At 43.8% G+C, this 17,373-nt stretch overlaps 1 protein-coding gene across 5 annotated transcripts in view; it reads left to right on the forward strand.

The window, feature by feature from the left end:
* Positions 1-17,373, forward strand: part of RERE (arginine-glutamic acid dipeptide repeats) — a 254,957-nt gene that overhangs the window by 181,706 nt on the left and 55,878 nt on the right. For all 5 annotated transcript variants that reach the window (XM_075114260.1, XM_075114261.1, XM_075114262.1 and 2 more), the window contains one exon: positions 16,813-16,893. In XM_075114260.1, coding sequence (XP_074970361.1) covers positions 16,813-16,893 — 81 coding nt within the window. The remainder of the gene's footprint in view (positions 1-16,812; positions 16,894-17,373) is intronic.

Genomic DNA, 17,373 nt, shown 5'->3' on the forward strand with positions numbered 1-17,373 from the left:
AAATAGTGTGATTCAAATTTAGGTTCACCTTTTGTTGATGGTTAAGGAGGGGTGACTGGTTTATTGGCTTGTATTGGTAGCAACATCCAGAGTTCTTGGTCTGATTTCCAATTATTTCAATAGTCCTGGCATTTCAGTAGTTTGGTTGACAGTTATCTGTCTTACAGGTGTTAAGAAACTTAAATTAGTCTACAGGGTCCTTACATTCTCAATACCTAGAAGTGCAGTTGTAGTAAATAATGGTGAAGTGCTTTGATATTTTAACATGTTAAGTGTATGATGGAAATCTCCAGCATTTTTCCAAGTTATTTTGGCTTAGTCTACGTTAATATAGGTAAAAGTGCTTTGTTTTGGAATACTTATGTTGGAATTACACTTTATTAAACACATAGAGACAGGGAATGGATTACTTGATAGGGCAAATCACTGTTTTATTTTGAGAGAGTTGCTTGCTGTCTAAACCATGGGAAACGGCAACTTGCTGTTCCTAACAAGATTGCTTTAAAAACACAAAAACCCACCTAAACCAAAGCAAGTGCAGAGACAGATTACAGTGTTGTCTCTGAGTAGACAAGATGACATTTGACACACACGCACCCACCCCTGCAAGTTTTTTTTCCTACTGATAGTTTGGATCTCTTTGTCTTAGCCTTGACTTTCATTCTGTTTGAACATGAGTCTGTCAGCTCAGACTAAATAAGGGGAACCCTAAGGCTAAACTGTAGCTATCGAGGGTGTAGGTCAAGGAGGGTCAAGAATGAGCAGAGCTGAAAGCAGGTGAAAGTATTTTAGTCAGAAACCAGTAGGGAGCTCTGTCCATGCTTCCATGCCTGGTAGGGCAAACAAACCAAGCTCTCCGATCGGTGCCGTGGCAGCAGTCGATGAACGCGTGTTTGTTGCCAGAGCAGCATTTGCTGGCACAAGTGAGGCTTTGTGGAGAAATAGCAGAGAAGCCACGTTGTGTTCTTTGCCAAGCTAGAAATATGGAAGCAAATAAATTTATTTTTCAGTGACAAATGGCAACTAATTTTAAATAACTGTCTAGCTTCCTAGATCTCTTCCTAGCATCTCCAGGCAATGAAAGCTGAAGAGGGGAGAGGAAAAACAACTAGGTTTGCCACCTGGCTGGTGGAGGGTAAGAGTACCAAAACATGCTAACTTGGAAAGCTTTAGCCTAACTAAGGTTATACTTGAAATGCAGCACTCTTGTTAAAGCTCTGAGTTTAATGTTGGAAAAGGCTTTTTTTTTTTGACAGACACTTTGATTTTTCTAATGATTATAGGAATTTTTTTAATTCCAAACTTCTCAAACGTCGCTAGATTCTCTGTGGTTCTGCCTGACAGCTTATCTGAGAACTATTTAGTATGGCCCAGTGGCCACTGCAGCAGCAAATGACAAAATGCTTCTTCAAATTGATATAGCGACATAATTCTTATTTAAGAAACTTTGATTACTGTCACAATGTGGATGCTCTGTGTGCTTTAGTGCTCAGGACTTATCTTTCTTGCACCAGCATAAGCAGTATGAATGCCAAAATACACCTCATTTGCAAGTTCTGTTTGCATGATAAATTTTATTTTTCTAATCTTCCCTATCAACAGCACCAATTTTTTTCATCTTCAGATGACATAAAAATGCATTTTAATGAAGCAAATTATATAGCTTTGCCTCCTTTTGTGTATAAGCGGGGCGGCCATATTCAATTAGGCTGAAAAATGATCATTTGTTCTATTACAGGCTGTAACAGAGTGAGTGAAAAAACGGTGATCCATCACCAGTTGCTCAGCTTTATGTTACTTAAATCACTTGCCATTCTGTCAGTGGCTCTGAATCCTCTATGGGAGCCATTATTTAATTTAAGTTTGCGGAGGTGTCACTTGTTTGATAATAGCCTTCTCTAGTAGACGCAGAGTGACTAAATATTCATCATTTTCTGCATCCATCCAAGATTCCTAATTAGTTACAAGGGTAACAGTGCTGGTAAAGCTAATGATTATACTGCCATAAAAAGAATTTGACAGCAAATAAGGACTTGATCCAGAGAGATACTTGGTACCTGCCAGTACTGAGGAGGTCTGCTAGAGCTGAGAAGGCTTCGTTTCCACGCCTGGCCCCATGTTGCTTACGTAGCAAATGGGAGGGGTTTCCTATGATCTGGAAGAAAACTTAGATCTGGGTGTGGAAATGCCACCTTAGAGGAACACGGTCCTCCGTTTCATAGTAGCTGAGTAACTTCACTCTCAAGCTTTTGAAAAGTTTACGTAGTTGATGCAGACGAACCCTGGCGCAGCAGTCCCTGGACAGCTTGTAAATACTGCCTGTGCTTCTGCAAAGGTTCTCTTCAACTAGCGTGTGGTTAGGTTTTCTCTTCCTTCCTCCTTGTTTAAGTGTTGTGTAAAAGATGTGTTGATCGGTGCTCATGAGGGTGCATTTAAAAACTACTACTTTGCGCGCTTTGTCCAGCGTTGCTTTTGTACTTTCATGTCCCTGTGGTCTTGAATATTTTGTGGTAAAGACTCAAAGTGCACAGAGCTTCTGGGTTTGTGGTTTTGCTTCAGCTTTTACTGGCCTCTTGGCATCTCACTCGTTCCCCTATCCACTTGTGCGTGATCCACTGTGGGTTTTCTTATTCTTTTGTTCTTTTCCTTCCTTCCTTTCCTCCTCCCCACTCCCCACCCCACCCCCTTTCATAGTATCTGCTCAGATTTATATAGCTTTTAGGCTACATGGGGAGATTGATCAGACAGGGGTTTATGCATTTAGAGGAGCTAATAAATAAGCATCACAGCATATTACCCTCCACTGCATTGGAATAACTTCAAACACTCAAACATTCCATTCATTACAAATTGGGGAAGGCAAAAGAGGGGACCTCTCTTTTATTAGGGTGCGTATTTCATTTATCTGCTCTGGAAGATACTGTCCAGTTCCATGTGTCTGGGGAGGTAATTCCATAGTATCAGCACCGCTTGCTTCCCCCTTGCCTCCCTCCCCCCAGATATCTGCCTCTCAAGTTTCCTTTGCTGGTGTTCACCTTTGTCATGGATGCATTTCTGATCCTTCATTTTCATATCTTTTTGCTCTCCTCTCTTATTTGCGAGTCACTTTTTCATATTTGGCACCATATCCCCCCGTAGATGTTTTTGTGTAAGGGGCTCTGAATAAAAGGAAAGGGAACTTAACGAATCATCTGATTCTTTTTAAAACTACTTTAATACGCTACCGTCAAGATCACTGTATGAGCCAACATCTTCCTTGGTAATTGGATGGCAGTGCTGCAGAAGTGTATCATCCACTTTGCTGAAATCTTACATGCTTCTGGCAAAAATGCAATGGATAATTGAACAGTGAGGGTTGTGGGGTGGGTTCATGATGGGAGCTTGCAAGGAACTGAAACCCTGTGCAGTGGGACTTACTGGTTAAAATAATGTAATTAACAATTATAATGCTTAGCTGACCATTTATCCATTTTGTTACAAGCGGTCTTCTTGCTGATTTTGGTGCTCGAGTGCCGTTTGTACCCACGCTGGCAGCTGGCAGTAGCTAAAGAATTAGAATCTTACTGAGGACAGCATCGGTGCTGTTTATTCCATTCTGATTCTTTCCAATATAAGGCTATGAAGACAATCTTTAATTAGCAATCGAAGTCCTGGAAAAGGTTAGGCCTTTTTACTTCCTTATTTAGAGAGAAGGCTATGTTGTGTGATTGCAGCACAGTGTCTTATAAATGGGAGGTAAATGCTGCCACTCCACCTAGGAACTGCTCCGTAGCTGGGTCAGACTGGGCTACGCAACTGAAATAAAGAATTCATTGAACTACTTGAATGGCAAATTTGGGTGTTCAGTTCTTACAGAAGTGTCAAAGGATGCGTGTCTGTAACTGTCAGGAAATTAGTCTCCTCTTTAAACTGTCACCCATCTTCTAAACAGGGCAAAGTATCACAAGTAACCTGTTAATATGTTTGGCCTTAGCATTCAGCGCTTCAGTCACAGACACGGCCACTGTTGCCCCAGCCCGCATCTAAAGAGGGAGCGCAGGGACTTGCTCACGTGCTAAAATCTGCCACCTTTCAGTGGAGACAGTATTACGTACCTAGGTACCCCTGTGATTTCTCACCTCTCCAAATTTTTTTGACTGGCAGAATTTTCTTATAATAAAAGCCTCAGTGGAAGAAAGAAAACACACATTAAAAATCTTAAATTGTGAAGCTTTGGAGACTGAACTTTCCAAAGAGCTGTATAGAATTTCCAGTGTTGTGAATTTGCTCATTTTGATCTTAAGTGTTCAAGGTTTTCTGATACTGTATCGTCTTAGGTGAAAATAGGAATTACTAAATTTTCATTTCTCTGTAACTAAAAGAGTATGAAATTCTCGAAACGCATCAGAACACCCTATTTTTCTTGTAAACGACTCGGCAGCATGAAGAACTCCTGTCACAGGAGGAAGTTTGCTTTCTGCTTGATGTAAGAAAGATCTCTCACTGAGGATGTGTCTCTTAGCCTGGAATTTGATTTTGTCATCACTAGTTGTTGTGGTTTAACCACCAGCATGCTAGTATTTCTCATATCCAGGTTTGGTGCAATCAGATATCTCTTCGCTACGCTGCAGTCGGTGGCAGACCTATCCTGGGAGGAATTCAGGAAGTTTGCAAAGGTTGTCTCGTAAGGGTCACAAACTGGAATTTGTGTCTTAGTGCTCAACCCTGGGCATCGCTGCTGTGAACAGCCCTGCTGTTTAATTATTTACTTGGTGAAGTCACCTACAGAAAAATTTGCCTCTATATGTATAATTTCTTTGGGGATTCTTGCCGCCATTTTGTCGTCTTATTCTTGGGTTGGTTTGTTGCTGTAATGTATGGGAGCTCTTGAAGTGGTTTTATTTGTTTCTTTCTGTCATTTGCATAAAGTCACTGTTTGAAGGCAGAAATAGTCTCCAGAATAATTGACAATAATGGTTGAAATCCCAACAGAGCAGTATTTCTGCGATAGGGAACTTCCGCTAGAAATACTATGTTCGAGTCTTGAAAGGATCATACAGTGTATTTCAAGTAGTCCGAGCGCAGCTTTTTCGTGTTAAGTGTTACAAATTGACTGAAAGGACAAAAAAAAGTCACAGGGAAACAGAAAAACTTGAGGCTTGCATAATAGTGTTGAACTTGAGTGAGTGAACATGTATTTTCAGAACGCTGTATGATCTGATTAACAAAAAGAACATTTTTCTGGGGGGAAAAAGATGGGGGAAATGACCTGATGTTTAAGAGCACAAGTGGAAGATTATTTTGTGTTAACCCTCACGATATTTATTAGCCTTGTGGTCTGATCTTAAACTACAGCTCGTGGGTTGGGGGCTGGTGTACATCCATGTTCACCCACCCATGTTATTGCCTAAAATGGGCGTTTTAGTACAGATGATGTAACGGGGATCCACTTGTGTTGGCAGGCAGAGCGGTGTTCCCTACGGTATTGTAAGTTGAGTAAAAAATTCTGTTGATAAGAAAAACAGTATGAGAAGAATGGAATTCAGAGGGAGGCTAGTACGATACCTTCCTCTTGGCTTGTTTCTGCCCAGCAAAGGTGAGGAAATGTAAGAACCATCATCTTCAGCCCTGTGGAAAGTCATATACGTTCTGATATGGTGCTACTCAAGGCAATATTCATAACCTCAAGAAGGCGTTGGCATTGCAGCTCTCGGTATTTGAGATTCAGAGTATGGAGGAAGACAAAGCGTAATATTCCAAACCGATGTATGAGAACCATTCATTTGGAGGAAAGCTGGGAGAGTAGGGCATTGTTTATATTCCACAAGTGCTGCTTTTCTCTTTTGCTTCGTATTACGTATGCTGCTTATATGTATGCTTATCTCTGCTTTTCGATTCTATACTTTGACTAGTTTCATCCTGCTCAAAAAAAAAAAAGCCACCAACATTTGGAACTATGAATTATTTTTTTAGAAAATGCATTTTTACCAAGTCTGGCTGAGTATGAGTTTGCAAAATGAAAAGCAAATAGCTTCTTTGGGTTTTAGCCTGAAGTTTGCAGGTTAAGCGCTGAATTTCTGCTCCTTACCTATATTAAAGGGAGATACTTTCAGATGTCACATGGGAAAAGGACGTATGTCCTTGAAAAGGGACACGTTATCCAACTTTTTATTTTGACTCGCTCTTTAGTTTTGATGCATAAGGAGGCTTTTTGTACATTAGCATTTTAACAGCAGTTTAAAGTAATAATCAGAAATTAATCTCTCTGTGTACAGAGGCGGCAATCTGAAGTATAATCAAAAGCTTTCTGTTCTCTTGGCAGCAGCGTATTGTTTTGCTTCTCTGGGTCACAAATGTGCCAGACCTTTGTTTTCTTTAACTCTTAAAGTGCATCTTTAAAAAAATAACTTCTGTAAAAGCACACTCAAAGCATTTTAGCTTTGTTTGCAGCACTGAGAAACTGTTGATCACAGGAGACAACAATCTACAGGTCACCTTATATAAATAGAATGCTCTCTCTTTTTGTCAAGGAAGGCAGTCCCCAAACTGGTGGTTTTTAAGGTCTGTCCACAGAAGGGGAGTTTTTCAGTCTAAGATCTGAATCTTGGCCTCGCTGTGTGAAACGTGGTTTATGGACGCGTGCAGTGTGATTGTTTTCCGAAGATCACGAAAGAGCGAACGTCTCGGGGAGGCTCTGTGAGCAGCTGGAGCGCTGCACAGATCTGACTCTGCCTGTCGTGCCTGCATAGGTGGACCCTTACGTCTGTCGTGGGTATTTAAATATAAATGTGGGCATGTTGGTTGACCGAGTGTCTTGCTGGTGGGAATGATTAAGTTTAGCAGAATAAGGAAATGCTTGTCTGTGCGTTAAATATAACTGCCTTTCTGCACTGCTGTTTAGAGGAGAGGTATGTGGAGTCCTGAGGGATTGTGCAGCCTTCTGGAGGTTCGGGGGGAGTTTGCTCTCTGGAAGATCTTCCTGCAGCTCGACCCTCTGTTGCAGTGCCACCAGGGGGGTGAGTTCTCCAGACCTGCTTTGGAAGCATGAATGCCTCCTCTTCCCACCCTTACTTTATTAGAGGAAAGCAAATTGCAAACTGAGCGCCCTCAGACGAGCGCTCGTCTGTCCCTGCCTGTTCATCTTTCTGTTGCAATGTGGGATCACGCAACCGCAGTACTGTTAGGATGGATAATAATGCTTGTAATAATCCACAAATTGTTTTTCCGAAGAATCAAGGTTGTTTATCAAATACCCCTTCTAGAGCTCGGGAAAAGTGAAGTCAGGTTTTCTCTCTTCCTCCTGCTGCTGCTTTAATATCCAGCCTTTTTTTTTGATCTGTGCATCAGCTTCTGATGTGCCACTGCAGGCTGTTCTTAGATCAGGTTTCTTGGCGTGCTGTTGACTTTATCTTGTTTACCGGATCACATTTCTGTTGCCATACGCTGTGTGATCGCAGCCTCCCCGCAGCTTTTTAACAATTAGTAATTGAGCAGGAAGTGTGTGTTCATTACAATAGCCTTTTGATTTTGATTTTACAATCACGCAGTGTTTCGCGCAGAGCAGAGGCGGGGGAGGCACTTCTCCCGAACACGTTTTTGACAGAGAGAAGTCTGTTGTTGCAGCCACTTGGCTATTTGTCAGCACTTCTCAGACATCCCTCTTGCGCAGGTTGCTTGGCAACCCGGGCCGGAGCCATCGCGCCGTGGCCAGTGCCTTTCCAAGAGCGGGCTGGTAGATGATTTATCGGCGGGGCTGCAAGCGTGGTGAACCCAAGAGGCAGGACTGGACCTTTTAACAGGAATCGATGTGAAATGTGAAGGCGAGAGAGACCGACCGGCTGGCTTGGGAGCGTTATCTGGGGATGTGCGGTGAAAGCACCCAGAGACAGTAATCAGAGGGCACAATCAGAGCAAAATAAATGTTCCTCATTTAGACATAATTGATTTTTTTTTCCTGTTTTGTTGTCTTTTTCATCTGGGATCTCATGCAGAAGCAGGTATAATGCAGGTGAATCAAAGCATACTGCTTTGGGTGAAGCTGAAATCTCTCTCTATAAAAACAGCTCTGTTAAAATACTGATGGTAAAATAAAGCTGGGGTTAGCGCATAAGGTTAGCAGCACCCTGACAGCTCAAAGCCTGGGATGAAGGAATAGTTGAATTCTCCCCCAGCTTTGGGAATGCCTGAGAGCTGTTGTGTCACCTCGGTATCACGTTGCCTTTCATACAGACTTTTGCATTGATCCCTGGCATTCAACAGAGGAGGGAAAGAAGGGTTTTATGAACTGGCATTTAGGTACCACATGCTCATGCTGTGGTCAAATGGCGGAACTATTACACCCGCTTCCCCCCCCCCCCCCCCCCCCCCCCCAAACATCGCCTTCAATAAACTGAAGTGAAGGAAATTTCGAGAACCCTTAGGTGAGCACCCCACTTTGGTTTCCTCTGCTAGCTTGTGCGTCCTTTTTCCAGAATAGTTGTGACGAGGGACTGGCAAGACACAGGAAGCGTGTTAAGAGAGTTTCTGCATATTTCTGAGAAGGCAAAGAGGAGAGAAAGGATGATGAATCCACTTTGACCTCTTGAATGGCAGTATAAATACTTTATTGAAAATTCTAAATAAATGTGTTTGTAACTAGTAATCCTGCTCTGCATGCAATCTCATTTAGCCAACTGTGTATGCAAATGTGCTATTAATGTGTTTGCATCCAGTATAAATATACAAATCTAATCTGTTTATATATGTAATTTACACACAGCTGTGCTCATGCTCACTTAATACCAATATTTTCAGCAAGCGAGAGGTATCATGGGAGATCTATTGTTCAAAACAAAAGCCAACAGTGCAGCACCATGGAAGGGGGATCATTATCGTTTCAGGATCTTTTGGCATTCCCTTGAGGGAGTCTGTTTAATGACTTTCCGTCTGTGTATATGGCTGTGGGTATACGGAACGCGGACTCTGGTGGATCTTGCGTGCGCCTCTGCATCTGTATAATGCTTTGGTGTCGAATCCCTTACAGTTTGAGATAGGGTGTAATTTTTCAGTGTAATTTTTCAGGAAGACAAAGTGATCTGATGGGGAGGGAAAGCTAATTGTTTGGCACTTTTAAGCCTTTCTGCTGATGTATTTCTTGTCAGTTTGTTTATAGAGGATACTTGATCTTACAGGCGTATGGCCTAAGGAGTGTAAGATTTTTATCACATGGAGATGACCCGCAATGCACTCGGAAGGGGTGCTTCGAATATCCAGTGAGAACATTAATGCCTTGTAATATACATTGGTATCTAATGTATACCATCAAAACATTTTTGTTTTTCCAGAATACCTTTGAGTGAAAAGGACTTGGTGAAAAAGAATTTTCTTTTCAAAATACAGCAAAGGTTAGAGGACAATTTTGGCTTGACACAGGAGAATTATTTCATTAAAATAAATTGACAAGATAAATAAACAGACCAGTATCTATTAAAAGAAAGCTGAATTTGGTTTTAACACGTAATTTGAACTAAGGTCACAATCTGCTGAATGAAGAAGCAAATTGAATAAGTGTGTTTTGGGGGTAAGGGATGCTATCAAGCAAACAAACAAAAAAGTATCTGTACACACATCCACGTATATGGTTATTCTTCTGTAGTCTTGCTGTACAAAATGATCACCTGCATGCGTGCCTTCCCTCTTGGACTGGAAGTCTGGGATCATGTTTGGCACAACCTAAGAAATGTTTACCTGTTTACAGTTGTGAAAGGGGACTGGCAAAAAACCCCAAACCCAACCAAATTTGTCTCAAAATTGATTACTTAAAATTTGTAGTTTGCAATTAAGCAGCAAGAAGTGGCATTGCGGGGGTTGGCCGGCATTTATTACTGTTCATGCTTCACTGTCATAGCTGGTGCAGCGTACGGTGCACCAAGTACAGTGAAGGATCTTTCCTTGCTGTTATTGCACAAGTCTCTGCAAGCCAAACAGGTCATGAAAGAGCTTGTGTGTATAGTGTCAGCGGTCATCAAAGCACAGGCCTTCCCCTACAGCAGAGGTCTCTTGCAGCAGAGTTTTGCAGTAAGTGGCTGCAGACATTTTCAAGGAGTTGCCAGGCTGTGCAAACAGTTTCTCATACCTTTGCGTGGTTTTGTCAGAGAATAATAAGGTCCTGCAAATCATAACCTGTGCTTCAGCGCAGCCTCTTCAGGAGGAGACTCTTAAATTGCAAGCGGGTGGCAGTTTTACTTCCTGCAGGAGCAGACAAAGAAGGGCTGTGGTTAGAGATGGGACAGAGCGGTAAACTTAACCTAAGAGCATCTGAGATGTTGTAGGCTAAAGGCAGATAACAGAGGGAACAGTGGGAACACAGGTATTTCCGCAAAGACCTACTGCTTCTGCTTGCGTGCGTGAGGTCTGCACGCATCTCTGGTGCCAGGGTCTGTGGATCAACATGCGGAGGCACTTGGGGAAGGCTTACGGCGTCTCTCTATTAAACAAGTTTGCCAGCTAGGTGATTTTTTGCGAGGTGGCTGTTAAGTGATGTAACACACACCAGCCCAAGTATCTAAGGCTGAGGGTAAAATTGCTTGCTACTTCAAAACTAAGTTCAAAAAATGTTAAGCAGAGTTACGGTAGTGACAGGAAACAATAAAACGAAGTTCAGATGAGGTTGAGGCATATCCTGTTCTCCTAGCAGCAGGGCTTGTTAAAGGAACATAGCAGAGGCCCGAACGTAGATTTTTCTTGATAGTTCCTCTTTCCCAGTGGACTGATTTCTTTTTTTGTTCTTTTTAACAAAGGTTTCAGGTGAGCTTCGTTGAGTCATCATGCTTGTTCCTCATGCTACTGTTGTAACCTAGAATATTCTGTTACCTCGGGACCAGTCCTTGTTCGTGGCAAGTTGTTCTGAGGATGTGTGTTCTTTGGCCAAGAAATTTCTGTGCAACATCTCTCCCTTCTGCCCTACAAAAGGGTCTCTTCCCCTCTTTTCTTTTGTAGCTTTCTCCCCTCTTTAGCTGGCAATTTGTGCATCTTCAAATTGTGTTGTGGAAGTCTTTGACTATCCCATTCTCTCTCTGACCAGGCAGAGCATCTGTCCGTCCCTCCACCAGCTCCTCCATCACGCAGCCTCCCTGGGCTTGTGCCACAAAGTGTTTTCCCCCAGCTTTCACCAAGCCGCCAGTGCCCAGCCTGGGCTGGTGGAGAAGGCAGGACTGAGAAAGCCTGCCGGCTGAGGCTGGAAGTGGACGGTGCACAGCAAGGGCGCAGCAATCTGACCACAACTTCCCACCCCTGAGAGACCTTCCCTCCTCCGGCCACAGTCCTCGCTGGTGCCGTGTCTTGGGGCAGCTGGGCTTCTTCTGGGTGGCCCAAGGCGGTGCCCAGGGCACAAAGCGGCTTGCGCAGAGAGTTAGAGGCATGCTGTCTGTCTGCGGTGGTTTGGCGGATTCTGAGAATAGCTTGGATATGTGTGACAGCTGCATTTTCTTTAATTTAAAGCACCCCTTTTGCCTCTGATGGAATTACTTACTGAGCAGTACTTAGTCCTGTCTGCTACTGAGCATATGGAATTCCTTTGAGGAAAAGATACAATAAATACTAGCATAATTTTCTGCCTGAGCCAGTTATAGTTTGGTGAAAAAATGTGTGAATAACACAAGTTGTAAGAGACCCCTGACATCTTTAGGCTAAACTGTCTTTTCTTAAGGAGACTATCAGGATGATTGTTTCTTGAGGACAGTATATATCATTTAACGTTATCAGCAATTGCCTTTATTTGCACTGTACACGCATAAGCAAAATATATTAAAACTCAGCCAAGCTTTTAATAAAATGCACTCTGTGCACTGAAATTCAGCAAGTGCGCGTATACAGTGTCTGCATGCCGAAAAATTGTTCAGGGCAATCTATAAATGTGCTGTACGTTTACCAGAAGTTTTGCACATATAAACAGATTTCATTTTCTTTTCGGAACAACTACCATAATTTTTCATCTTGTGAAAGTTCAGAAATAAAGATGCTTTCATGCATTTAGCGTTTATTTGCTGTTAGCTATTAAAACCCTGTAAATTTTCCTACTGTATTTATTATGAAATTAAAAAGGCATGTTAAGTATGGAAGATGGAGAAAACTTCAGTTGACATCTGCCTAGAAAACCTTGAGCCTTTCAAAATGTGCACTGTACCTACTGCTTTCATGACAGAAAAATCTTCCATTTTTATATGCTCATAAGTAAGGAAAAGGTTGGGAGAAGAATTTGCTTTTCTTGGACACGGCCTAAAGAGGAGATTTTTTTTTTTTAGAAAGATTTGAGGGAAAAAAAAAATTATCCTTATTTCCTGGATTAAGAAGGACCAGAAAAGGCTCTGTTTTTTGTTTGCTTGTTTGTAAATATATTGCATTACAATGTACTCTTTGCTAATTAGCCAGGTAGAAGTCATGGGAAGGGAATGAAATAGCACATGGATTTTCTTAGCGAAATAACGTTTGATCTAAACCTGATGGAAGCATCACCTCAGAATAGACATATTAGTAGCAGTTATGAATTCACAGTTTTATCAGAGTCATCCTGCCTTTCTGAAGCCCAGGAGGTTTTGGTTTGAAATTCTTAAGTTGATTAAACAGCTGTACTAGCTGTTATTCTTGCACGCTTGTAGAAACAGCTTTATCTTAGATTTCTGCATTAAAGGAGAAAAAAAAAAAATGAACCGGGAACCTCAGTTCCTTGTTAAAACCTGGGGTGCTGAATTTCAGCATGCAGCAGCAAATTCTTCCTGCCAAGCTGTAATCTCTTGATAATAGAAACCCTGACGCATAACCTTAACTACAGCTTTGCAATGGCATTATCATCACATTGATAAACATGCCATCTGAGCTCTGTTAGTCTGAACATAATGGCTTTGTGTATCTTGTCATGATATTTGTTTCTCAGGATAAAATATGGGACCTGCAAGTAACACATATGCAAACATTAACATGCTTGTTCCTTGTTCTTCCGTGGTTATTTATAGCTCCCCGTTTACACATTGTAGCAGGCTACTGCAGAATCTAATAGGTTTCATCGGGGAAGCTCAAATTATAAAATGGAATTAGGAGATCTTGTGTGGCGGCTGGTCAATAGCCATGGTAACCACTTTGTAAAATAGAACTGTGGTGTCTGTCAACACTGACTGACCCAGCAAGCCCTGGGGTTTCCTAATGCCGCCTCACAGCAATAACTACCCCTAGAATTTTTTTAAATTGTGTTACAGTTTGTCGTCAGTGAACAGTACAAACAGCAATGCTGACAGGATCCTGACGTAAATAATGTTTAAGTTAAACATGAGAGGTAAAATGGAAATGTTTAATTTTTAAAAGCACAGAACTTGGATTTTTAAACCATTGCGCTCTAGAGCCACTTCCCCTTTTGATCAAAACTTTTCTCGTGCATCCATAGGTTTAAGCCTCGTCGTTCTACCAGCCCTGTATTGTAAGACTGTTTTAATTCAGCAGCTGTCATTTTCAGATGCCTTCTGTGAGCAGTGCAACATCTCCTGCACCATTAAAATGCAGACATAAAATTTGTTGCATGTCATTTGTGCAGAGGAGAGAAAATTTAAACTGTGTTATGCAGTCTGTTTTACGAGACGCTGGGGAGCGACAGGTCACTTCTGATTTGGTGTGCAACTATTTAGTTCTGTTAGATTTAAAAACATTTACAGGTCTCTATTCTGCTTGACTTGGAGACAAGAAGTAGCTGTTCTTGCTGCAGGCTAAGGGAGAACTGAACGTGGTGCCTGAATTAATGGAAGACTAGAATAGGAAGGAAAAATCTGAAAAAGAAAATGTTATTTAAAATCTTGATCATTTTGTTAAGCCTTAGAATCTCTGCCTAAGTTCCTGAAACTATTTTGTGTGTGCTTTGTTCTTCATGTATTCAGTAGCGGCACTCTCTCGCCTTTCAGTAGAGACACACAACTGTTTTACAGTTGGATATCTTGCGCTGCCTCAGTGGCCTAGTAATAACTCTGTATGGCACCGATAAAAGTGACAGCGTAATTGCCCAAAATTTCAGAATGCCAGAAGGATTGACTTCATTCATATTTGGAAATTTGGAACAGCATTTCAAGCTCCCTCTAATTCTGTTATTCAGACAGGCTATATGCGAGGCTTATGATCCCGGTAGGGATTTTCAAAGGAAAACAGTTTGTCACAGGCTCTTTAATACAGAGTTGAATCACAACACAAAACAAATGTAAAATAGTTTGGTTAAAAGGAATCTTAAAAAATAAATAAAATAGTCTCCTGAGAATTCAGATGTACCATAGTAAAGTCTTTGACAAAATGAGGAATAGGGAATCGGGGCTTTTCATTTTATGCAGTGGACCAGATTGCGCTCTCCTATTCCCTGTGCTTTTTCATCTATGGTTGGAGTGTTCCAGCTCTGGTTTCTTCTTATTCCCCTACAGCTTTTTATGTCGCCTTTTCCTATATATGCTCTGTTAACTGATGCTGCAAAAACATCGCTCCTCAGATACAGTCCACGAGGCAGCAATGTCAAAGCCAGGAACCGAGCTGCATCCTTTAGAATCTGAGTTCCCTTCGGATTGCCAGTTTCTAAATGCTTCTTGATTTTAGTTGATATTCATTCTTCATGATACAGACAGGAATTATATTGCTCTTTGGGATGTTGGGAGCAGTATGGGGGCAGGGTGGTTTGCCTTGTTGCTGCTGCCATCTTTTCTTGCCCAGAAGCACAAACCAGAAGAGGTATGCATATGGCGCCTCGGCCGAATGAAGATTCCTTGTCTTCCACAGGGTAAAAAGTGAGAGGTGTGCATGTGCACAGTGACCGGTTACGGTCAGTCTTGGCTCCTTCTCTGCGGGTATTTGTGCGACTGCCCTGTGAATGTGGGCTGGTACCTTGCCGTTAGTAAAATTGTCCTTGTTCGGGATCCCAAGCGCCCCTGTCACGGCACTCGTGAACTCCCAGTCCTCTGTTTGCTGGTTTAAAAGGAGCAGGTGGGTACGAGCAAATGGTATACTGGAAGGAGCTGTAATCTCGAAGCGTATACAACTGGTGGTTAATTCTCTTCTCTGTGCCCCCAGGCATGTTCCTGGCGAACCCTAGCAGTCTTGCTGGTTTTGAGGGTCAGGGTTAGGTAAGGATAGATCCCTGTGGGAGCGTATCTGCAGAATAATATGCATGAGGTTCCAAAGAGACTGCTTACTCATATTCAGCATTGTGGTGGGAGCTCAGGAGGTATACAGAGCACTCTTTTAGTAGTGAATTACCATTTCTGGGATTCCTTCTCCACAATATGGAAGCCTCTAATCACCTGCCCCCCTCCTTCAAGTAGGTGTTTGCAAGAAGATGTGGCCCAAAATGCATTAAGCCAACATGAGGTATGTTTCTTTTTAGGGAATTCTCAATTTTCCTCTCCCCCAGAACGGTGGGGTTCATATGCTCAACATGCCTCTTCTTTTTGGCAGGTAGAATTTGGTATTTGCTAGTGTTTATACCTGTATGTTTATTATAGGAAAGGAAGAAGTCCTCAGGGCTGGCCCTTCCAAAAAGAGGCTCTCTGTGCTTGGTTCTGCCTCCTGGTAGTGATTCACGGTGGTGAAATGTTGGGGTGTAGGTGAGACTGGTCCCAGAGCTGCAGGCTGAGGTGGACGGGGCGCGCTGCGGGAGATGCGCCGAAGGAAGGTGCTGGCCCCGGGAGAGGAGAGGTGGGGGAGGAGGGGAGCGAGCGATGCTTGCAGCCCGAGGCTAAGGCGGTGTCTTGCGGGGAGGGGGGTGTTGCAGAGGGGAAACGTGGGTGCGAGGGGCAGCTGGGTGGGGGGGGGCGGGCGAGTAAAGAAGGGCAGCCGGGGGACGCGGCCGATGAGATGCAGCAACCGGCGGGGCAGAAAGCCGCTGCCGAGCCGGCAGGGCGCGGCGGGGGGCTTGCCCGGGGGCGAGGGGCCCGGGGCGGGAGCGGCGGGGGGGGGGGGGGGGGGGGGGGGGGCGGCGATCCAGGCCGCCTTTTGCGGCGCGCCCCGCGGGTGCCGCGCCGCCCAGCCCCGCCGCCATCACATGCTGGGCGGCCGCCGCCTCCCGCTCGCCTCGCCTCGCCTCGGCTGGGCTCGGCTCCTCCGCTCGCCTGGCTGCCCCCCACCCCCCGGCCGCCATCGCCGCGGGGCGGCCCCGCCGCGCCCCCCACCTGCGCCCGCACCGCCAGGCCCGCACCGCCGCCTCCCGCCCGGCCCCGGCCCCGGCGGGCGGCTGCAGGGCGAGGGGGGGAGGAGGAGGAGGAAGTGTCTCGGCGTGGCAGGCGACCGCGGACCGCTGCGAGTCGCCGAGGGGGAGCGGCGGCGCTCGGCTTTCGGCGGGCGGAGGAGGGCTTCCTCGGGAAGCCGTTTGCTGGGATTCCTCTGAAAATTCAGGGAGGGTGAATCCGGAGGGCTGGCGCCTGCAAGGACTCCTTAACCCCTGCGACACCTTCTCCGGAGATTCACTTTTCTCCCCTGAAAAATCAGCGTTGCGTATTCTCCTTCGCCTGCTGCTTCTTAGTTGCAAAATAGACTTGGAGGGAGCCGTGCGGCGGAATACTTGGGTCGTTTTGGAAAAGAACTGACTGTGGTACTGACTTTTTTCTTTTTTAAGCTTCAAATGTTGGAAGTTTGTCGTGGAAGGGAATGCGGTTTGAATTTTTCGGTATCTTTTCAAAGCCTTTCCCCCCCCCTCTGCTCTCAGTTGCTCTGTAGGTATACGTTTTCTTCTATCGACGGTCCTTAAGCTAGAGAACATTGTTTGGCTGTTGTGCTGATTAACGAGATTTTTTTTCTTTTCCCCTTCTGCTGACATACTATTTTTGTTATCTTTTATCACAGAAACGTTTCATTAAGGGGTTGAGGCAGTACGGCAAGAACTTCTTCAGGATCCGAAAGGAGTTGCTTCCAAATAAGGAGACGGTAAGTACATTTGGACTTTATGTAATTTGCTTTTTCTCTTGCTGCTTCAGCCTTTGATCTTACGAAACTGTTTCCTTTTCACCCTGAACTGAATTCTCTTCGGTTAAATGGAAGAGAAATCCACAGCCGGAAAAGGTAGCTGTAATTTTTAGTGCAGTTTTTAGGTCTTGCTGTATGAAAGATGTTACATAAAAATAGTCGTGATCGCTGGACAGAGTCGCTGAGGTGGGATGAAGTGTATTTATGGAGACCAAATCTAATTTTAAATTCTGACATTGCGATGGGATAATACATTTATGTCACCCAGTTGGGCTCAAATGGCAGTGGGTAATTAAAGAAAGCCTAAACCAAAACAAAATCTAATTGAATCTGGAAGGCTGAGGTATGTGCCTGCTCCTGCGACCTGCAGAATTCAGTTGTTGTGTTTAACTCTTCATGTTCCTGAAGCGTGTGGATGGCAAGCGTGTAACTTCAGTTTCT

The sequence above is a fragment of the Phalacrocorax aristotelis genome, chromosome 19, assembly GCF_949628215.1.
Source record: "Phalacrocorax aristotelis chromosome 19, bGulAri2.1, whole genome shotgun sequence".
NCBI classification, from domain to species: domain Eukaryota; kingdom Metazoa; phylum Chordata; class Aves; order Suliformes; family Phalacrocoracidae; genus Phalacrocorax; species Phalacrocorax aristotelis.